Raw genomic sequence first — 23,563 nt, forward strand, 5'->3', positions numbered from 1 at the left:
TTGTCAAACGTCTTTGGGAAATAGCTTTAGCGGATATACTACAATGACATACCCCCCGCGCCAACGGCAGGAACGATGTTGTAACAAGAAAACAGGCGCTGCCGCACCGCGAGCGCAGCCTTCGGCACCCCGTTGCCTGCATAGTCGGCTTTCTCTCATAGCACGTGCTCGACAATATGGCGGCCTCCTGTACAAAGGCAGAAAGGGCGTTTCTGCCTCTTGGTTGAGTTGTTCTGCAGCATATACTCGAGTTAGCGCCGTGGATCGCAGGTAATTTTGCAGGGGTGAAAGTGTAAATGGTTATAGAGCCGCCTTTGCCACCGCTGCTGATTTTATCTGCCGGATGCATTTGTCGCTTGTGATCCGCAGCGGCATGTTTATGGGAGTTTAGCGGTGGGAGTTTATGGTTAGAGCCACCAAAAAAGCTACTGTTTCAAGCAGGAGGCTGTCATGTCTGCAGTGCGCCCACAGTGCGCCGCATTCTGTGTTCATAATACCCATGCTGGTGAATACTCATGCTTCGTTGAGACCTGAGCCATTTTAAACGGAGTCCGGATAGTTTATCGACGCCGTTCTATCGAAAGTTTTTCCCGGCCTTTCAGTGTAACAAAATTTGCAGTATGTTTTTGTAGTTTCCTCCTCGCAATGTAATTTGCAAATCTTGTCTCCACAGCGAGCCTATTTAACATAATTTGTAGTCTTTGTACTCGCTGTCTTTTATTTTTTGTAATGCGCGAAATTTGTCTCCGCATTTTTTTTTGTTCTGTTTATTGCGCAGGTGGTACTGCCATAGTGAATGTCCTTGTGTCTCTAGTCCTCCCTCTGATCTGAAGCATATGACGACATTGTGGCGTATAGACTAGAATGCCTCGATATGCTTCGTACTTTTTTGTATACACCCCTTTTATGTCGACACACAATCTAATTATTTCGCCACGTATGTTCTAGATAAGTAAGGCACTTCTTGGTGCTTGTGGGTCCAATGTCGGAAACCTAACTGGAACGCTAGCAAAAGTCTCTCCCTATTTCTGCATTCCTAATTCTTGCTGGGTGCTGAGTTTAGTTGCTAAACGGTTACCAAGCCTTGCCCTACTGTTCTCGATGCATTGCTTAGAACTAACGAGAAAAAGTTAGTAACAAAAATAGTCGCCATACTACGGGTTGGTTCGTTTTCATCCCTCCCCCCCTCATTGCACCCCATCATGTCTGGGGTTTTCAGCCCATACTCTTTTACCTTTTTATCATAAGGCATAAAAAACGATAAGATCAAAATAGTAAACGCCAAAAATAGAGAAATCGTGAAGGCCTACTCAATACAGCACCATTACACGATTACTTGGAAATAGAGAAATTGAAAAAAAATTGGCAATGAACAAAAAATCTAATATGGCCTCATGCGATTACCTTAGCAAACACACAAAAAACCAACAGAATGTGCCGTCTGGTCTGGCGTGTTAAGGTTGGGGGATCGAATGAGGGGCGTAAGAATGTTTACGCATAAGCAGAGAATTATGCAAAATCCTGTGTTTTTTTATTTGAGCACGATTAATGAAAAACTTAAATTGTGACGGGATGGCAATTGTCCAGTTGTCGTAGGTTACGAGTTTCCCTAGTGCGAGATGGCCTATCAGGACTTGTCCTACTTGATGAGTTAACCTATGACGAGTTGGCTATGACAGGTTCACTTGTGATGAGTTCTCCTAGACTCCACGACCTCTGTTGGGGCCTCACTTTCACGGTCGGAACCCCCCCCTGTTCCATTCATATAGCACGAATATTTCCAAAGTTCTTGGCATGATATTTCTTCAGGTGCAAACAATTGTGACCATAAGGTCTGATTAGGAGTCGCGTGCAAACCACGTGACTAGAAAAGTTGGGGGAGGGCAAGAGTTTGGATCACGTATTGATGAACAATGGCGCAAGGGATATATTTGGCAGCACCAGCCTAAATACACCGGTACACATCTATGAAATATTGCGCACAGGGTTAGAGTTGCTAGTATAGTGACAAATTCTGTAATATACACAAGGGGGACATACATGATTGAGTGCAATCAATGAAGGTGCAAAAAAAATATTGAATAAACAAAGGTGATCGAAACCACGAAGAAGACACGTCAACAGATATAGGCGGGTTTTTGTATGTAATGCACGGCAGAGACAATGTAGATTGAAGCTGACTGCAGGTTAAGTTAATGCGATGGCTAGTTTGGTAATTTTAATCATTTGCCTACGTGACTGCAATACGCAAGGTGAAAGCTAGAAATTGTGGCTAGGGGGGGGGGGGGGGGGTATAGTAAGAGAGTGGCCAGAAACACTGATCATTCAAAGTCTCAGGGCATCAATAAAGAAATTTTGGGGCACCACAAAAACATTGACCCTAATGTATCAGCTGTGCAGCTGAACTATATATGATTGTGACATTAAAGAAGTGTTCTGGGTTCTCGCCAAATGCTTTGTAAAGGCCTGCTTCGTCCTGCAGAATGGACCTTTTTCCAGTAGCGATCTGCGCATGCGCGGGCTGCCGGTCCGCCATTCTTGGCAGGCGCCTCCGGCAAAATAAACAAAAGCGCGCCCCTCGGTTTTCTGCTTCGGGAGCGGCTATAATTTGCACGTTTTCTTTTTTTTTCTCTTTGGACTCCTCGTGGTGGGTTCGTACGTGCATACAATAATGGCTTTCTAAGAAAAGGGGCGAAGACGCTCGAGTCTGACCACGCGGCCAGCACATGGCTGCCAGTGAGGGGGTTGCGAAAATGAAAAAAAAAAAAAAAAAAAAAAAAAAAAGAGGGGGGGGGGGGGGGGGGCGCTTTGAACACGGCAGATTAGTCACGAGAATGTTCGCCTGCTCCCGGGACATTCATGTGAAAGGTGCGGGTGACGGGTCAGTGCGGGAGGGACCAAGATATTTTGTGGATGAGTTCTCCGAAAGCCAAACTTTTTTGGGAGTGCGCCTTACTGCCATTTTTAGTTCGCCGTGGCGGCCGCTAGAGGGACCGGTACTGGAAAAAGGTCCATTGCAGAGGCACTCATGTCAGCCACACATGCCAGCATGGGGGGCGTGGCATTTCTACTCATCATGTTGCACTGACAGCTGTGCTGCTGCTGCCTTAAGATTTGGATTTTGCTGCTTGTGTCTGGCTAGCTCCGAAAAGTCAGCCAACATATACATTGCAGAATGGACTAAATTGCTGCCTCCTAAATTTGTAAATGTACTCGGGTACATCTTAAGAACGGCAATAGCTCGTGCAGTTCATCACTCCGCCGAAGCGATGAACCCGGTTGTCAACATGCACACGCGCGTTTCTGAAGGAGATTGGGCCTAACACGGGAAATTGTCAGCTTTTCCTCGCGTAGTTTGTTTTTCGTCGCTGCAGCAGTTTATAGGCAGGTAAAGTCCAAAAATCACTGAAACGACTCATGTCACTTGCAGTAACGCACTTTCTGCCTTGCACAGAGGAACATGCGGACGCAATGATGAGGCGCAGAGGCAACTTGCGTTGTCGTTCTTAAGCTGTACCCGAGTAGTATATAGGGCTTGTATATAAAACTTAAGTAGCATTGTGTGGAACATTTCCTATTCCTCAATCCGTGAGGTCCGGGAACAAGCCTCGCGTGACATCTATTTTTAGCATGTGCGAGGCCAAATTCCACCCATGCACGCTTGCATAGACATCTAATGATGGGTTGTGCCGCAAGCATTTCATGCCTAAGAAATGAATTTCCACGCAATTTTTATCTCATACTTGTTGCGGTAGGCAGGTTACGTGCAACCTGAAGGTTTTTTTTGTGTCTTATAGCTAGCACAATTGCACTACAAAATAGTGTAACTTACCGTACGGGTAGCCTCCAATGGATGCCCACTGTACTGGGAATGTAGCTGCAGTGTTTTTGTGTTTGCTTTCACTGGGCAACCTTTAAACTGTGTGCGCCTTGTTTGCTCATTTTTCAGTGGCATCGTCGTTGGCCTTGGGCTGCGTGACGGTGCTTTTCCTGAAGCTTGTCTCCTACCACATGGTGAACCTGTGGTGCCGGCAGCAGAGGGCAATGCGCAAGCACCACCGGCGGAGGTCTTCATCTGGGGGTGACCGTGAGTGCTGCTCCTTGCAACTCCTCCCTCCTTGTGTTCCAATAAGTTGGCCCAACTTAACCTTTTAATGTGCATGACAATCTAAGGTCAGTAGGGATGAAGGATGAGATTTGCCGTTTTCACAATCGCTTAAAATAGGTAAAAAGAACGAGGCTGGGGCTCAAACTAGCATTCCGTCTGCTCCATGTTCGATGGTCCTGCTTACTCCAAAGGGCTGATAATCTGCTTTTCTGTCACAGAAGTGAAAAAAAAAAAGCGCCACACTATCAATTCTCTTCATCAACCGTCTTGTTCATAGTTCCATCGAGGGTACTGCAAGTGGGATTATGCTGTTATTTGTAACAGGCTGATCTAGCCTTGCCCAGGCAGTTCAGACATGAGGCTGTTTTCAGTTTTGTAAAGAGTATTGCTCAGTGACTTGAACCTTTTATAATGCTTGGTACGAAACAGTTCGTAAGGGGTGGCTTGTGTAGCACCTGCAGGCACAGAAGCCACCCCTTAGAGGGCACGTTTGCCTCCCTGGTGGCAATTTCCAATTTTGAAGCTACCGCTATTGAGCTGGCAGTGTGATTGACTTGCAGCTATGAGTAGTTTGATATGAAAATGCAAAGTATGTGAAGTTGAGGGCCATGCTGGCACACGTCAGCACACGTGGGCGGCTTCATGACGCTTGTGTTGTGAAAGGTGAAAGTGTATGTGCTTTCTTTTCTTGTATAAAAATATGCTGTTCATGAGGCTATACAAACATGGCCGAGGGCAGTGCCCTTAAAAAAAATGGCTAAAGGAAGTCTTTACGCCCTCTTTTCTTGGTTCAAGTCTTCTTTAAGAGGCGAATTCGATGCGTGCCTAATTTTTCTGTCCATTTTGAGATGAAAAAGTGTTCAATATTTGTCATCCTAAAATCTTTCTAGTGTTTATATCTGTGCTTGGACTTCCCAAAACATACATACAAAAACAACACACTTAAGAGAACAAATCAGCATGCAAATCGGCAGTTTTTGTTCTTTAAAGATGCTATTCTTGCTTTGGCAAGGTAAACGCTGAAATTTAAGTATCTATCCATCTGTCACCTGAAATTCACTGGTGGGAATTGAACCCACATCTTGCGTATGAAAAATGGGAGCGCTATCCATTGAACAGTGCATGGCAGGTGACTACAAAAGAGGAGTGACAGGAGCTTGTGTTGTATGTCATTGTGCTGTACAGACGGGTGTAATTTGTGGCAGTGCTGGATGTAGTACTGGAATACCATTACATGCGCAGAGGCATTGGTGACCCATTCGTGCAATAAAAAGGTGCATGTATTGCAACTAATTGCTCTTGTTTGCAAACTTTGCCATGCTATATGGGCCACACAGGAAGGTGGGTGACTACAAGGCAGAAGCAGATCGGAATTATTAAGATAGTCTGTGAAATGGAAAATTGGATTGAAGATACTACCACCTTCCCACATCATTCGCAGTTAAAAGCAATCATATACACCTCCAAATTTTCAGACAGAGTGTAGAGTTTTGTTGCAGTTTCTTGACGTTTGAGGATGTTCATCTGTTAAAAAATTATGCTAATGACCTGAAGCAAAACCCTGGCTTCATCTTCATTAGATCTTAGCTTTTCAGTTAGTGCATCAAGTGCTTTTTGATTATTCGATATGGTGCAGATTAGCTATCATTGAGCTCAAGAGGGATAAGGTGAATGAAGGCAGTAGAATCTCCCCTCTCTTTTTAAAATTTGTAACCCTTTTCAAAATGGTGCAGGAGAAATGGCACTCCATGTTTACATGCTTGTGCATCTGACAACTAAATCCTTGATCATGTGCTGTCCGTTCATTTTTTTTTTTTTTTTTTTCATTCAAAGCCCGATTGAACGTGGCATAGATATGTTAGCATTGCAATGTGTGTAAAACTTTAAAGAATGGCTAACTAAACAGGCCTGTGCCTTCTAAATTGCAGGCATGTGAAGCATATCGTGTGACTTGCACATGTCTCTGTTATTATTATGTCTGGTACATTTTTGGCTGAGCCTAAATAGATGTGCTTGTTTTTTCCAGAGGTAGCCCATGGTATGAATGGACGCACCACCAATGGGCACCTGACCAAATTCGTCACCTACCCTGATAACTTGAACTTGTATGGTAAGGTTTATTCCATCTTCAAACTTGCTTATTTGCCAAACTACAGATGCAAGGTTAACACCGTTGTGCGAGCTATTAGAAAAACTTGCTACGTTGTATGTTGGATATGAGGTTTCGCATGGGTCATTTTACTTCAGGAAATACTGAGCTAGTTTTGCATAAAATTAACTCCTAGCAGCCTTGCTACTTCTGCAGAACATGCAATGTTTGAGTAACAGTGGTGGTAAACATCTGGAAAGGGTTTGGTTGTGTATTTGCTAAGCATTGCCTGCCAGAGCAGTGCGTGCTAGGAAGAGATTATAACAGGGCAAAAAGGGGGATGACAGCAAACATGAGCTCCGACTTGCAACTTGTCATGCCTATAGTTTGTCGTTATTTCCTTTTTTTTTTTTTTCCCCACTGTTATGATGTGCACCTTTCACCAAGTAAGTGGTGTGCACTTAGCCACTCTTGTACATGTCACATTAGGAGGTCTGAGCTTGGAATTTCAAATCCTCTTTCATGTGAGAAAAGAGTGGTCAAGGGAAATTTTGTGTGCCTGATTTACGGGGAAGAACATAGCAGTGATGGAAACAACTGTTCATTCTGAAAAATGTTTGCCATTTTGGCTGTACCGAAATTTGGCTGCATATTAAATAAAATACTGGTCAAGTGGTTTGTAAAATAAAATACAAGTCCTGTCTGACTGATAGATTGCCATCTTGAAATAAAAAAATCCTAAATTTTTACAGCTTATTCCAAATCGCAGATAATCACATCCTGGCTCTACACACCACCGATCTTATTTGTCTTTTAAACTGTTTCACTTTAGCTCTTATTTTAGTAGTGACCTTTCACACCATCTTTATGCTATAATTTCTTCGGTGCTCTTTGCCCTTTGTTGGCCTTGCATCATCTATTTAATGAAGCTGCTGTATGCAAATATGTTGGTAAGGCTAGATGGTCAAGCCTTTTCTGTTAACATGGTAAGGGAGTAATTGTCTGAGGACTGTAGCCAAGAAACATGTGCAATATGTGTACAGTAATGATCTCTCTGTAGGGTAAGCAATATGCCTTTATATGCGGCTGCAGTCATTATCAGTACAATCTAGCTTTGTCTAGCTGGTAATGATTATGCTTATCAAGTGCATTGGATATCAATTGAAGGTGCCGCAGCACTTGCACCACTTTATCTTTATTTGGTTCCAATGGCAGTGATGGAACAGCATTACGACATTCTGAGATTTATGTATAATTGGTACAACGGTACAACAATGGTAGAACTAGCCGAGCTCTCGAAGTTAATCAATAAGCGTAAGACAGCTGACATACGGAAGTATAATATGGAGAGGATCGAATACGCTGTAAAGAACGGAGGTAGCCTGAAAGCAGTGAAGAGACGTCTTGGCGTGGGGAAAAATCAGATGTATGCACTTAAGGATAAGCAAGGCAATGTCATCACAAATAGGGATAAAATAGTCACAGTGGCCGAGGAGTTCTATAGGGATCTGTACAGTAGCCGGGACATACAGGATAATGCCGAACGAGACAGCAGTTCAGAGGAGATAGACATCCCACCAGTAACGACCGAAGAAGTAAGGAAGGCTTTGAAAGAAATGAAAGGGGGCAAAGCACCTGGTGAGGATCAGATAACAGCAGACCTCTTGAAGGATGGCGGAGAAATTGTACTTGAAAAACTGGCAAACCTGTATACGCAATGCCTAATGACCGCAATGGTACCGGAATCTTGGAAGAACGCGAACATCATCCTAATCCATAAGAAAGGCGACATGAAGGACTTGAAAAATTACAGGCCGATCAGCTTACTGTCAGTCGTCTACAAGGTATTTACCAAGGTAATCGCTAACCGAATCTCTGCAACCTTAGATTTCAGTCAACCTAAAGAACAAGCAGGGTTCCGTAAAGGTTATTCAACAATGGACCATATTCACACGATCAATCAGGTGATAGAGAAGTGCGCTGAGTATACTGAACCCCTATATATAGCCTTCATAGATTATGAGAAAGCATTTGACTCGGTCGAAACCCTAGCAGTCATTCAGGCATTAAGGAACCAGGGGGTAGATGAGCATTATGTAAGAATACTAGAGGATATCTACAGTGGGTCTACAGCTACCATCATCCTCCATAGGGAGAGCAGTAAAATACCTATAAGGAAGGGTGTCAGACACGGAGACACAATCTCTCCAATGGTATTCACAGCATGCTTACAAGAAGTATTCAGAACGTTGGATTGGGAACAGGTGGGAGTAAGGGTTAATGGAGAATACTAGGGGTGTGCGAATATTCGAAACTTCGAATATTCGATTCGAATTTTTTGGTATTCGATTCGATTCGAACGATACTTATATTGTTCGAAATATTCGAACCACCCAAAACTAAAACAAACAAAAAAAAAAAAAACAATTCAGAGCGTGTCTCAGCAGCAAAGTCGCGAAGCATATGCACAGCGAACGGTATGTGCTTTCGGAGACTGTATCGGTGTTACAGTGGACTCTCGATGATACGAATTTCCGAAAAGTCCCGGCGAAATTGCATTGTTTGCAATGGGAAAAATTTCGGCTGTTACGAACGGACCTGCGCTACTATTTCACTACTGCACTACTTTCACAAATGCACTACTATTTCGCAGGACATGGGGTGGGGGAGAGAGGGGGGACGGTTATCTGTCGTTGTGTACGAATGTGGAACGAAATCAAGGAATGAATGCTTAGTAATCACACACACAAGCTGCGCACTCACTTTCCTTTTGTTTTTCAACTTCATCGAACAGCTGATCGCCTGGAGGAGGCATTTTTGAAATATACAGGGTAGGCAGTTCACAAACGATGAAAGATGTCGTTGGAAGAGTGTGGTATCTGATGAGGCCTTCTGATTTTAGTTTGTGCTAGTTTCTGCTGGCTCCCTGTGTCATATGGTGATGTTTCGAAGAAGCGTTCAGTTGTGGACGCGGCTTACCCTATAAGCGCGGCCCTATAAGGTTTGCGGGCACTCATTTCGGGACAAGATGACTCAGCATTCATTTTTTGTCGTGTGCTGATCCGAGTATAATTTCGTGTTACGCTGTACTACTTTTGCAGATTCTTTGTGAAATTTATGCCACATTAGCTTGTCCAGTGTAGTGATCAATATGCGAGGTATGATATCGACAAGCATAACTGGTGTGCTGTCAGGTATGAGTGCTCCTCTAGATTACCGTATTTACTCGCATAATGATCGCACCCCTGAAGTTTGTCGTCAAAATTGGATTTTTTAAATTTCCCGCGCAATGAACGCACCCTGAACTTGCCGCATCAGTATGTGGTATGTGTGCCAAGTCTAGCTGATGATGATCGTGCTTACCTCTGTTTCCTTCCCTTTCAAAGCGGACATGGCTACGTTATTGCCGCAGACTTGCCGATTTTAGCGATATCAGCAAGCATGCGTTCAATATTGATGAGGAAGAAACTCTCACTAAATGCACATAATGTACTCGCAAGACAAAGAAAAAAGTGTGCTCAGCTTGCTGCGTCAGCCCCCATGTCTGTTTTGATGTCCCGCACTGCGACAGCGGCAGCCATGTCGCCCTGTTGTCGCCCTGTTGTCACCACGCAGCTAACTCGTTCTGCCGCGCTCTGGAATTCATGAAAACACTGAATTTTGCGTCGCTTCGCAAAACGGCTGGCGGCGGTGTGCGGAAGTTTATTATGGTTTTATTTATTATTTTTACTATGTTAATGAGACTTACCGTAAAAATTTTGACCCACAACTTGCTTGCCTTTTCTGTGCCCAAAAGTTTTTTGCGAAAAATTTACCCCGTGTAATGAGCGCACCCTGAATTTGCATCAAATTTTTTTGAAAAAAAGTGCGATCGTTACGCGAGTAAATACAGAATGCAAGTGCACAAAACCAATTTACATCATAGCTGTAGCATGACTATCTGAGGAAGTGCTGCTACCGGAGACAGTATTAGTAAATTTCATTGCAGTCGAATTACAATCCACTCTATGCTAATGTCTGCTTCACGATGCTGGTCTGTAAAACACACGTGGCGCTTATACGTACCGAATGTACCACACTAAGGCTGCGCCAGAAACATCTATTGTTGAACCTCGTTATAAGAGACATGGATGTAAGAGACAAATGGGTATAAGAGACACTATTGACCCACATGGTTGGCTGCCCTATCTTTCCCACTAAATTGACCTCTTTCATAAGACATCGGATGTACAAGACAGTTGGTTATAAGGGACAAGTCATCCTTGAACTTTAATCAATAATCTCGCTTGTAACAGACATTTTAACTTCAGATGCAGTGCCACCAGTCAATAATGGCAGTTGCTTCCATTGTGGAAGCTCAGGTGGACGACAGACGCCTGCATTATAACTTCAGCAAACACAGAGTGGTTCAGTCAGCTATGAAATGATGATGAGAAGCCCTGCCAATGGAAATGCAACTTACAAAAGTGGTTGAAGCTTAATGCCATCCATTGGATGGAGCGTGACCGCACATGTGGGCTCTCCCACTCGCGTAGCTCCCAATCAAGAAGCATCGCAGATGTTGAATCCTGCAAGCGTAATGAATAGCCTGAGCACACAGCGGAAGAAGCTGTGCGCTCTGGCCCGTGAACTCAACATCTACGATTCAAAGAAAAAAAAAAGCTTGTAGAATCGGTTGTAAAAAACAGTGTAAATACAGTCATGAAGCAAACAAAGATTCAGAACTGTTTCATAAATTCTGGGGGCCAAACATAAATTAGAATGAATCTTTCAAAACATGCTGTAGCATTTTTGAGCTTATTTTAGTCATACGGTGCCCACATTGAACTAGGGTCTGATTAGTAAGTGAAAACATGGTTTCCTGCTTAAAAGAGACATCTCGTATAAGAGACAGAAACTGCTCCCCAGTACGTGTCTCTTATAAAGGGGTTCAACTGTACACCCTTGTAAATACACCACATTTGCAAACAGAGTGACTGCTCTACATATGTATTTCCATCGCATACAAATGGTAAATCTCAGTCGTGAAAGGGCAACAAAAGCAGCGGCGACAGTGGGGAGAGGGCTGGAGCGATCTGCGGCGGCATTCAAAACAGGCCGCTAGACGGATTTCATTGGCGCCCCTACAGGCAGCACTTATGGCGTATAGCTGCAATTTCTTTTACTCGTGCAATAAGGCATGAAATATTAAAAGAAATCGCAATGCTTGTCTCTGTCAGAGAGGCAGCTGTACACGTACTCGTGCTGCCCCTGCATGGTGACAGGCACCAGTTAACTGACCTGTTTTGTTTTCTTTTGCAGATATTTATTACTTCATCTTTGCTCCCACCCTCTGCTACGAGCTCAACTTTCCAAGGTCATCAAGAATAAGGAAGCGCTTCCTCTTTCGTCGCTTTTTAGAATCTGTAAGCCTTCTCCATTTTTACTTGTGGTAAGGCATATTGCCATATGGGCAGGCAGTACAGCCACGTTCAAACTAGTGTTTGCAAGATTTTGCTTTGAAGGCCAGCCTGTAGAGGTTGTTTCAGCTCAGACTGTGCTGGAAATTTGTATACTCAAGTGACTTCAGAAAAAAAAATTGCAATTTCTTTAGAACCATCGCTACAATAGCAATTGGGGAGGAGAGAGAGGAGGATGTTAAAAATATTAGTCCAACGTGTGGTCGCTTAAAACCTGTTTACTTTAATGCTTAGATTGCATTTCATTCCTAAATTGTTCATTTGCACGTACGTTGTTCACAGCTGGTATGCCTTATTGTTTCCTGATCAAGAGGCATTTCATTTTATCTACGTACCACAAGCAAAACTTTCATAAAGCAGGCGCAAAGTGGCAAGAGGAGATAACAGGCCAGCTAGAAGAGTGAATACCAAGTTTGCTATTCTGCAGGCATCATTGGTGCATTACATTTGAGTTAAAAAAAGGAGGGTTGGGGGGGGGGGGGGGGGGGGGGTATATATAGTTCTGGTCAATGTACCAAATGACAGTCAAAACCTTAAGCTTTGATCAGGCTCTAATTAAGACACAGACAGAAAAAAACTGCAAAAAAGTTTTTATGCTATGTATGTGTCCTGGAATTTCATGGTGTGGTCTGAACCGAAATGCGTAATGAAATGAGCTGGCTCATGTCAATCTCGTTTTGTTCATCAAAGGGCCGCACCCCTATGTTTTACACTAAATATTGAAAAGTATGCTGTACACCAGAAACAAGTCGTGTGGGCCATGCCGCCAGCTCTGGAGACTCTGCCAGCGATGTTGGCTGGGGGAGACCTCAAAGCTGAAGTAAAGGCTTTTCAAGCTGTTTGGTACAGCCACAACTAGTATATTTTTGTCAATCACTTATGATTTTCTTTTGATTTTTTTTTAGAATGTGTGTGGGTTGTGCCTAGAAAATTTACCATTGAATTCTAATTTTACAAAAGTAGAGCCTGAACATGGGTTTGTATGGTATGTTCTGCTCTTTTCAGCTTGTGGCAGTTGATCCCTTTATGCTGTGAAAATTGGTCACGGAGCTACATCCGCCAAATTGAGCACACACGAGAACTGGCAGATTACAGAGAAAGCAAGAGTTAAGGAGGTTGATGATAGTGTATGCGGGTGTGTGAAGTTTTTCTGGATTCACAAGACTTTAGAGAGTTGACGTTTGAATTTCTTAGCCTTGCCTATGCTTTCAAGCTCATACAGCCCAAGGAGGGCTGCGTGAGCAGGAATTGCAGTTAGTGTTTTAAAAATAATGGGCATTGGTAGTCTTTTTTCGATGGGCTCTGACACCAACAGACCATGCCCCAAGGCCTCACACCATGATTTGTGAAAATCATTTCCTTAACTGTAATCTCTTGTTGTGAAATTTAGACTGAGTGACTTATGGGGCATCTTGGCAATGCCAGACTAGTGCTTCATCTACTGATGATAACCACAAAGTTAACTGCATTGAAGTAAACTGGGACCTGCTAGCTGCTTTCCAAAGCACATGAGGACAATGTTTTTTTTCCCTGGTGAATTCTAAGGCAGGAGGGCAGATGGGGCTGTCCGACTGTGATGTTGATACAGTCTTCAAGTGGGTGAAATGGGGCTCCTTTCTCAGAGCAGAAAAAGCGCCGACCATTTGGTCATGAATCGAGATGGGGTGGCAATGTTTTTTTATTGCACTTGGAGGCATTGTGCATCACGCGTGTTGTGTTCATGGGGCAAACACTAAAGTTGCAGTTTCTGTGTGTTAGTCAGTGTGCCTCTGTTGCTTATTCTTTCTCTTTGCTCTGTCAAGTTGTTGCTGCTGCAGCTGATCCTGGCTTTGGCCCAGCAGTGGATAGTGCCCATCATGGAAAACTCCCTGAAGCCTTTTCAGGTAAGCTGTTCTAGATGACTATGGCCATTGCATACCTGCCATTGCATATTGTAGAGGGAACAAGTATTCTGGAAAGAGCTCTGATTTGCGCTACCATTTACGTACATACAAGTGCAAAAATACATTGCACTTTAGTGAGAAAGCTGAGCTCTAGCTGTTGGTGACATTTCCAGAGAGAAATGGGAAAGGAAACGTAAGCGACAAATTTCAGCTTCATTTATTTCTAAGCAGAGATAGCGTCATTCGTCATTTACCTAAAGCCTGAAGAGCTACGAAACATTCAATTGTTCAGTTAAAACAAGATGCTATACAGCTTGCCTTTAGTGTCCCATTAGCAAGTGTAATGTAGCTAGTGAAAGTACTTGCATACTGCTGTGTTATGCTTTCGTTTGTTCTCAATAATTGGGTATATTCACACAAGTTTTCACTGGGCAGTAATTGGTGCAGGGCAAAAAATGTAGACCAAAATGTAGACCACTTATTATCGTACCTCACGAAAGCTGCAAAAATCCCCACTACAGTAAAACCTTGTTGCAAGAAACACTGTTACAAGAGACACGTGGTTATTGGAGACATTTGAATGAAGACGGTTTGGTTGGTTTTCCTATGTCCGCCATGTTAGCAACATTGCATACAAGAGACCTTGGTTACCAGAGGGATGTTTCCTGGGTCCCTTGAGTATCTCTTGTAACGAGATTTTACTGCATGTGTGATACTGCTTTGCAGTCAAAATATGTGCAAACCTTAAGCCAGACGTATAACGTGCCTATCAAGCTTTCTTTCTTTCCCATTACTCAAATGATGGCTACATTGAAAACACAGCATGCTGTTTATTTCAAGTCTTTTTTGACATCAGCTGCTACTGCTGCTGCACCGTTTTCCGAAAGTGCAGGCGTGACTTTATTCTAATGTTTTGGTTGTTGTTGTTGTTGTGAATGGAGACGTTAGCCCTTTCTTGGTGTTTAGAAGAACGGATGTCATGGGTGAAGGCCAGCTAGCATCGCCGGTGCGACGTGATGAGAAAGCACACTGCGATTTTTCTTTTTCTTTTTTTTTTTTACTAGCTACCAAGGAGGGCAATATGAAAATCAGTCGTGTATCAATGCAATGTTCTAGCAGAGGCAACTCGTGATGTGCGGCCTGCTGTTTCCAGAGGTGTGCCAAAGGAGAGGGCAGTTGTGGTTATCAAGCGACTTTAGACAATGTGCCAGCGGATGGGTGCCTTATTTTTTTCTTTTCCGTGGCCATGTGAGAGGGAAAAGGGAGCGTGCATTACGTTGACTGGCTGGTTCCTCCATTAAATTTTTTTGGGGATCCTGAGAGGACATGCCAGCTGCTCCAGTCTATCAGAAAGCCCACCAAGAAACCACACCAGAACTGGTATTGGGCGTCGGGAGGCAAACCAGCGGTCACTGGAACCCGCACTATATCCATACCCAGTCCAGCACTGAAAACTGTTACATTATAAATGGTCTGCTCTGTATGTGCATTGCAGCAATGAAGTCTACATATATTGGTAACTACCTAGTTATGGAGGACCAATAGTGTAGCCTGACCATTAACAGGGGTGGAACAGCTGCGCCATTGAGCGCCAAACTTGTTTGCCTATGCCATCCTGTGCTTAACCGCCCCTGCTGCACCAAAATTGTTTGAGCGCCGTACTGCGCCGCAGCGACCGAATTGAGCCGCAAGATACGACCGCCATGAACCCCTGTGTGCAAAAACATGGCTGAGACCGCATTTTCGGTTTCATCATGGCGGTTTATGGTTTCGGTTTTATCAAGGCTATTAGCGGCTACTGAAGATGGCTTTGGCGTAGCCGTAAGGCCGCAGGTACCATGCGCCTTCTCCACCTTGTCTTTGGCTTTCTTTTTGTCGCATTTGCACAGTTCAGTTTGTTGGTGCCGGCCGCTGCACCACAATCAGTGGAAAATGACAAAAGAAAAAAAGTAAAATGTTCTCGTGTCTCATTGCAGAGAGGGAAAACAGGTAGAATAATATTCGCATGAGAGGTTGTAGTTCAATTTAGTCAACCATCAGGGTCTTAAATGCTTTGCCCTCACTTGATTAATTCGGTTCACTTTTGTTAGGTAATTACTCATTTTCGCCTGTGAACTTAGAGGTTAAGTTTGCTTATGTAGAGGATGATCTAACATTTAATGAAATCGGATGATTTCGAAATCGAGTTACGCAGTCTATAGCGCTAACCACATGGAGCAATTTTGCAAGCGATTTGGGGAGCCACACGACTAGCGATGAACTACGCACTTTTCGTCGTGGACCAAATCTGTCACCGCATCGCTCGGTTCTGGGTCGCCAGAAAAAGTTGTTCACCTCCCGGAAGTGGCCTCAGCGACTAGCCAATAGGAGAGCTGCAAGTGGTGCAACTTACGGCTTAGGGAGAGAAGTAGGGGAAGGGGCGAGCAGCGGCACAGTGCATCGTAGAAAAGTACGACCCTCCGCTCACTGAAACATGTTTATTTCCCGTTTTTTGGACAAATGCACACATAAAACAACCTTGCGGCCTTGTGTACTTCGTGACAATCGTGTTAAGTGCTGTGCGGCAATATTGGGATCGCATTTCGAAGTCGCTTGTGCGATCGCTCTCATGGTTGCCCCAACGAGCGTTTGAGACGAGCGATTGCGGATCCCCGTCGCATCACTCTTGGTGTCGCTCACAAAAATCACTCCATGTGGTCAGCACTATCGTAGGCTCATCGACTCTCGCAACCCCGTTACGGGTGAATGCAAAGCTATGTTCAGAATCGCAAGCACTGAATCTGCTGTTCAATAGAAAAAATGCAAGCAAACGCCTTGTTTTATGGAATGCCGTCGTGAGTTCGCTTAACACTGCCGTTTACCGGACACGAAGCAAGGCCCGTTATCTGATCCTCTTCAACTCTGCATGTGAGATTTTACCTTTGAACGGTGATATCCTGGCGTGCTCCCTGGCGCCGAAGGTACATAACTCCGCATGTTGTGAACCTCCGCATATAGTACAAAAACTGCGTTCCTGATTCACAGTTGGTTCTTGTGCACTGTAAAACACCTGACAACATGCAGATAGATAGATAAAACTTAATTGTCAGGGAGCTGGCACAGTGGCCTGTAGAAAGGTTAGGGAGGCACCATAATGCTGTCAAATGGTGTTACATCTGCTTCCAACGGCCTTTCTGGCTACTCCAAGCTTGCTACAAAAGGCACTTTCGCTTGCTCCCAGGACTGCTCCCAAACCCATGTACCCTGTTCCACCCCTGCATTAAGCTCAGTTGTAAGTGGTCTCTGTTGTGTAGCGCATGTCTTTAAAAACATTTTGGTTTTCAGAATATTTTCATTTCTCTGTTTCGGGAGTAAAGGGCTCATTTTAAAAGTAGATGTCTCACTTTTCAGGAAATGAATTTCCCTGCAATGCTGGAAAGACTTCTCAAACTTGCGGTAAGGACTTTGATATGTTGGTTTTAGTGGTTTGTATGTAAATTATTTATAGATACCTGCAAGTGAGACACCCCAAAAGTCTGTAGTATTCAGTTGTTCCAAAGATGTCCAGTTCCTCCAAATGATTGCGGAGAGCTTTTTTTTTTTTTTTTTGAATTTTAGATAGTGGATCAGTTACTCTATAACTATAAACTAGTCTCCCTCTCTCTCTCTCAGAGAGAGAGAGAGAGAGAGAGACTAGATGCAACAGCAACTTTTCATTTTAGAACATTCCACTTGCATTGTCCTTGCATATGGAGTCATAAGTGAACCTTTGTAAGTGTTTTCTGTGTGACTCAGTAAAAACAGCAGGAAATTGAACATTTTCCTACATATTTTGCACAAATGTTAACTTTTCAGCTACAGTTCAATTTTTTCGGCTTTTTCCTGTTAAATTGGTCGAAAACAGTTCTTTTCAAGAAAATTACTTCCGAAGTTGGCAAAATGACTATTTCCCTCGGGTACAGGTCAGTAGTAAGCACCAAGGCCCTTCGAATAAATGTAGGGAGATGCCTCATTATATGCACCACCCGCTTAAGCGTCATGTGGAAGATTCACCACTTCTGATTTTGGGGCTCGAGGCGATGAGCTAGGTGAACAGAACATCGATGCAAGCATTTTTTAAAATCAAAATATATTACCGCAAAATGTAGTTGAAGTGTCAACATGCCACATATTTTTGGGGTCCACGTTTCATATGTACACCAGAAATTCAATTTTGACACGTACACGCTCTGCACTGAAGGCACAGTTCAGCAGTGCCTACCAGTCAGGCAGAAGTAATTTTTTAAATTAAAACATAGCATTTTAATTATTCTAAATTGATTTTAGCATAAACAGCTGGAAAAAAAATTAGCATGGCCGAAATAATAACAATGTTCTTACACAACTGTACGAGAAAGCAGTTTTTTATTACTTTTTTTTTATGGAGACATGGAGAAGTCTTGTGCGTATTTGCACATTATGTCACATGAAAGAACGATGCAGGTAGAATATTCCAATCTTGCCTAGTTTTACACTTGATTTTTTAAAAATTATTTCTAACCGTCGTGCTTCTTTATATAAACTTCAAAGGGCGCTTGTGTGGTGGAACATGTTTTTTAGAGAAAAATACTTTGGTGAAGCAACTTTCACGCAATGGAAAATTAGCCCAGTTATTTTCGAGAAAGTCTGCAGTGGTCACATTTGAGTTTGGGATGTTTTACATGGAATGACCCCAATGTGAACACTATACCCTTTTCTTTTGTTTTTGCCGTCGAGCAATATGAATACCCTTTCATGCTGTCCCAGTTCAGTGTGATTTTACAAGTTGTGTTGATGTTTTTGTGTTAGCTTAACTACTGTATTTACTCGATTCTAAGCCACCCCTTTTTGCCACTGTTGCGACGCCCAAAGTGAAGGGGGTACTTAGATTCGAAAAACCTAAGTTAGCCCCCCACACACACACACCCTCGACACTTTCTTTTGCGGCCGTATCTCGACGAGACAGGCACAAGGAATAATGGTTTGTTTGGCAAATATTTTAGAAATAAAAATAGGTACAGACAGTGAATCGACCGCTTACGTCTGATACTCAGTCATTCTCACTACCATTTGAGTTTGTTGTGCCGCATGGGACGCCACTCTCAGTATCCCCAGCAGGTTGTCACATTCTGTTCTGCTGAAGTGATTTGTAATTGGAAACTTCATAAATGACTTGGCCACAACGTCCACTTATTAATGCGCCTGAAATCCACCTTGCGATGGTTGCTTACAAAAGAAGGGGCTCAGGTTCACACGCAAACTTTTTTTATAACTCTTTTTTTCCCTAAAGTAGGGGAGGTTGCTTAGAATTGGGGGGTGCTTAGAATCACAAAAATGCGGTAGTTCCACATACAGGCTCTGATATTCAACTGTTAGCATAGTAAGTCTTTGCTACATTTAACCGCATTATTGGCCTAGCATTAGGTCACAGGAAAGCTTAACGTCGCTTACTTTTGAGCTTGAAAAAAATCAGGCTGCCTCCTACTGCATTTTCCACTGTGGTATACTTCAATGAAATGAGTAGCACTGGCCAGTGCTATAAAATACATTCTGGCATGAACTTGATGTTCAAAATTTTCACAAACAAGACCAGAAGGTGTGCAAGTATCTGAGCCTTTGTGCACGTGCATTGTTACAGACTCTGCGAAACCGTTGAAGATAAGTTCATTGCAATAAATTTTTGGTCAGCTGTACTGAAATTCCATGTTTCTTGGATGAATCCACGGTGCTACAGTTGTGTGTAGGAAGCCCCGCTGTAGTTGAGATTCGGAGCGACGTATATTTACGGTGCCTTTCCTTCTGTAATTAAGCAGCTTTTGCTGCAATTCCAGTTTTTCACATTCCTTGGAATGAACAAGTTTCGGCCTGATTGTGCTGTATCGAGACTTGTCAATTGGCACATTGAAAGAGCGGGTTTAAAAGATTGAGTTCTTTTCACTTGTGCGTGAGCGGCTTCCCTTGCTGCAAGCTGCAGGCACGAATTTTTCCCAACGTTGTAATGCCACGTCTCTGGTTTTATTTTGCACCCAACGTTGTCTTTGTTTTTCAGGTCCCAAACATACTGATCTGGTTGCTGGCGTTCTACTGGTTCTTCCACTCGACGCTAAACACGTTTGCCGAGCTCCTGCGCTTTGCGGACAGAGAGTTCTACAGAGACTGGTGGTAAGGCATGAGTTTCTTTTGTACAACAGCTCTGCACATAGTTAGTGTATTCTGAAAGTCAAATAGCGAGGTGTCAGTGAGGGGCTTATTGTAATTTAACTGTAGAGGAGCACAGATGACCGACGATTGGAAGGGATGAAATTGCAATGTGCAGCGTGGCTGTTTGCGAGATCTCCAATTGCAGGAGTGCGGGGTTCGTTCCACATTTGCAGCGTAAAGACGATGTAAAACATGTGTAAAACTAAAGTAAAGGTGTAACAGTAAAGGTAGTGTGGCTTAAACGTGTTACATAAATCATCCAGAGCGAATTTAAGCTAATAAACCATAAAGCTACTCTGACTGAATCACTTCCGCTTGGTTCTCATATTTCCGGAATTTTTCGCGCCATAGTGAAGAAATCGTTTTAATGTGTGCTGAGAATTAACTAGCTGTTTTTCACCAGCAAACGAAATAAGTTTGGAAAGCCAAAGTTTCAGTTAACAGTACGGACAGTGGTAATAGCTTTGTGCACCAGTCAAAGCTGCATTTCATTCAAATGTGCACTTCCATACTTGTTTTCTCAATCTTTTATGCTTCCTTAAGTGGTTAGCTTTTGTGGTTATAGCCCCTGACAATGTTCTATGCCTCGCAGTGTGGTGCGCTAATTTTTGCCTCCCGAAGTTGCTTCCAATCAGACCAGATCCAGATCATACTATTGAAATGCATATAGTTAGAACAAAAAGGATGATTTTCAGTCTTGGTTCATTAAGGACATTTTTGTATCACTCCATGGCTCCATTGTGTTTCATCCAAAATGTTACGGCAATCATATAAAGCCTTGCAGTTTAAAAAAGGCCAGGTCTCTATATGTTTTCTTCTGTGCACAAAGAGCTATGTATAAAATTGTCATCAAAATCAAAGATGTTGACCGTACACACCTGTCGCATCTCTCGTGAAAACACCCTACAATTACTTCCAACAAAAAAAAAATAGCACTCATCGACCTACTGGCATAGTTCCTCTCCTGCCTCCTCCTTTTATCTTGAGGGGAGCATTTTCCGATAGCACCTACTAGTCAGCGTTGGTATTTTTCTACAACTATTTACACGCACGGGGGAGCGGGAGTGGCGAAGAGGAGCGAGAGGAGGTAAGGAGGCGTGTGCAGCGTAACCGCATTCTGTCAGCCAATCATTGCAGAGATCGTGTTCTGAAGTTGAGAGAGACAACAAAAAAGATGCACCTCCTCTTTCCAAGAGTCGTAGTACATCTTCTTTTCAATAAACGCAATCACTTCTCAGAGGCAAATTGAGGTCGTCACTCCCAACTACGCACACACTCAAAACACAAAACAATGCCAAAACTGTATGTGCAGGGTCAGACATAAAAGAGGTTGGTACACACCACCAACAACAGCGGATCGTCACCGGGAATGTGAGAACTATACTGTGACGTTGACCAACAACAGCCAACAGGACAGGCACCGCTGTAATTACGCAATTAAAGCAGTGCATTAGGGAAATTGAAGAGAGCGCGGTTGGTTTTCCCACATTTTTCAGAGGTTTGCCAGCATGCCGCTTTAGGTGCATCTGTAATATTTGGCTCGGGTATTCCTGGCAGTAGTTTAATCTAAACATCCCGCAGATTTATTTGCACTGCTCAAAGCATAATGCAGGGTCCCTTTAAAGGGGCCATAAAGACAAAATACAAGTTCGTTTTATTCGAAAGATTTCATGTTTATAGTGCTCCCAGCACTTGTCCAGAAGCAAATGATGCTTTATTCACTGTGAAATTAATCAATTTAAGCTAAAATTTCGATTCTTGCACCAAAATGTGTGTTTGAACGACGTTTGCAATGACATCATAAGAACAGGTCTTTCAGCTAAACTTCGTGTGGAGCGGCAAGGCCGGGCTAGAGCGACGGCGTGCGCGCTCTAGCCCGGATGTGGGAGCAGAGACTTGCTTACTGTTAGTCAATCTAGATGGCGCCACCACACCGTGGAAAGCCGTTTTCTGCCTTTGGTTTGTTTGTGACCATATTTAAACCTGGCTTGTTTTTGTTCATGGAGAAAATAATTGTTACGTGAAACATGGTGCCCGCTCGACAAATATGATCATGTAAGACACCGCTGCTTGCATCAGTCGGCAACTCCAAAGCCCCGCAATGGTGTGCATCTAAATGAATTCGAAGCATAGTGCGCACAGTACCAACAGCAGTACGCATTGGTACTTCTATGTTTACATGTCCTTTCGTAACTTCCACTGTTTGTCCCACCATTCTTACTGATATAAAAAGAATGTGCCCTAAACTTAAGCGCAAATAGCTCGTTCGGCGAGCTTAAAAGGTCTGCCTAATTTGCGTTTGCTTTTGTTGGCCTCTGCCAATCGCAGAGCTGGCTGGTATGACAGCAGGAAATGAGCTAGTGGGTTGCATGGCCATTCCCTTTTTGCCTAATTATATAGCTTATTTGAGCGAAGTTTACGTTAAAAGTGGTGTCAGCACGATCCTGACGAGGCAATCTTTTGAATGAACCAGACTTGCATTTTGTCTTCATGGCCCCTTTAAGATATGCATGGTAACAGTTCTGGAATGCTGGTGCGAAGAAACATAAATGTCTAATCAGTTCGCAGTTTGCATAATGGATATTTTTTGTTCGTTCAGTTGTTTCTGAATTGGAGCCAAATATTGCTAGCGTGTAAAATATTTGTAACCTGTGCCTAAGCCTGAAGTAGGCCAGTATTTTGTTTGCCCCGCTGTCTTGAATGGTTGAACGCTGTTGTAGTCAATAAAAACTCTTTAGCACTTTCCAGAAACATTTCTGAAATTATTGCCCTTGAAACTAGTTTGCATTAGAAAATGCTAAGTTTGGAAAATTGTGACTGCATTTTTTTTTCTTGTTTCTTCCCAGGAATGCCGATACAGTGCAGTACTTTTGGCAAAACTGGAACATTCCCGTGCACCGGTGGTGCCTACGCCACCTGTACAAGCCCCTGGTTGCCTCTGGCATGTCCAAGGCTAATGCCTGCGTCATGGTCTTCCTCCTGTCTGCATTCTTTCACGAGGTGAGCCATCACATTTTTATTGTGTAGATTGCGATGTCAGTGTTGGTGAAAACGCCTTGTGCTAGCTGACACTGTTGCGGCCTCGTTGAGTATGCTGGGTCCTGCTGTGGCTGAATGCTGAAGAGTTGCTAGCATAAATGACTGGCTAATCTGTCAACTGCACTACATGCACTTTACTAACCTGCACCAAACGATTTGCTGCATGCACAAATGGAATTGCTGGAATCGTGGCAGTTTCGGCCAGTATTGTGTAACACTCATAAACGGACCATGAGGGCAACGTACATTTTGGTTTTATTTGAAAGAACTAGCCTTTGATAAATGTCTCACCTTCATTCTGGCCCCACAAGATTTTGTTTTCACATTCCCACAAAAAAGTAACATTGACGCTTTTTGATTTCCCACTACACAATGTCAACATGCAGTCACCTGATTGCAGAAGTACCAAAAAAAAGCAACGCTGAGTGTGTTAACTTTATGCTAACATTCAAGCACAGTTTTCTGTCGCTGGTGTTTTATGCAAATGTTTTCGCTTGCTCATTTTTGAGTCGAAGTGTAAAAATTTTTCCTTCTGCTCACGCGGTGTGATGCCCATCTACCCCCATTTTATCACGTCTCGTTTGTTCAGTCAACGCCGCCTGTATAAACACTGCCAAACGCGTCGCCCACTTTCCAATGGTAGGGGCGCTTATTTGAGGGGCTCATCCGCTATGTGGCGCGCGCCGGCGGACGTCCCGGCTTACGTCACTGCTCGCGAATCGCAAACGCTGCACCCACTTCTACGACGTGTGTCTGTCAGCTTGCCTGTTGGGTTTCAAGAGCCGTT

At 43.5% G+C, this 23,563-nt stretch overlaps 1 protein-coding gene across 3 annotated transcripts in view; it reads left to right on the forward strand.

Annotated features, from left to right (window-relative positions):
• LOC144149790 (diacylglycerol O-acyltransferase 1-like) overlaps nt 1–23,563 on the forward strand; it is a 148,774-nt gene that overhangs the window by 115,026 nt on the left and 10,185 nt on the right. For 2 of the 3 annotated variants that reach the window (XM_077681435.1, XM_077681442.1), the window contains exons 7-14: nt 3,950–4,087; nt 6,135–6,218; nt 11,499–11,602; nt 13,459–13,539; nt 16,760–16,810; nt 16,930–16,974; nt 19,586–19,698; nt 22,584–22,737. In XM_077681435.1, coding sequence (XP_077537561.1) covers nt 3,950–4,087; nt 6,135–6,218; nt 11,499–11,602; nt 13,459–13,539; nt 16,760–16,810; nt 16,930–16,974; nt 19,586–19,698; nt 22,584–22,737 — 770 coding nt within the window. The remainder of the gene's footprint in view (nt 1–3,949; nt 4,088–6,134; nt 6,219–11,498; nt 11,603–13,458; nt 13,540–16,759; nt 16,811–16,929; nt 16,975–19,585; nt 19,699–22,583; nt 22,738–23,563) is intronic. The other variant, XM_077681450.1, reaches the window with a different exon arrangement.

This window comes from Haemaphysalis longicornis, unplaced genomic scaffold (assembly GCF_048455015.1).
Source record: "Haemaphysalis longicornis isolate Haplotype H1 unplaced genomic scaffold, Haemaphysalis longicornis Haplotype H1 scaffold_1, whole genome shotgun sequence".
In the NCBI taxonomy this organism is placed as follows: Eukaryota; Metazoa; Arthropoda; class Arachnida; order Ixodida; family Ixodidae; genus Haemaphysalis; species Haemaphysalis longicornis.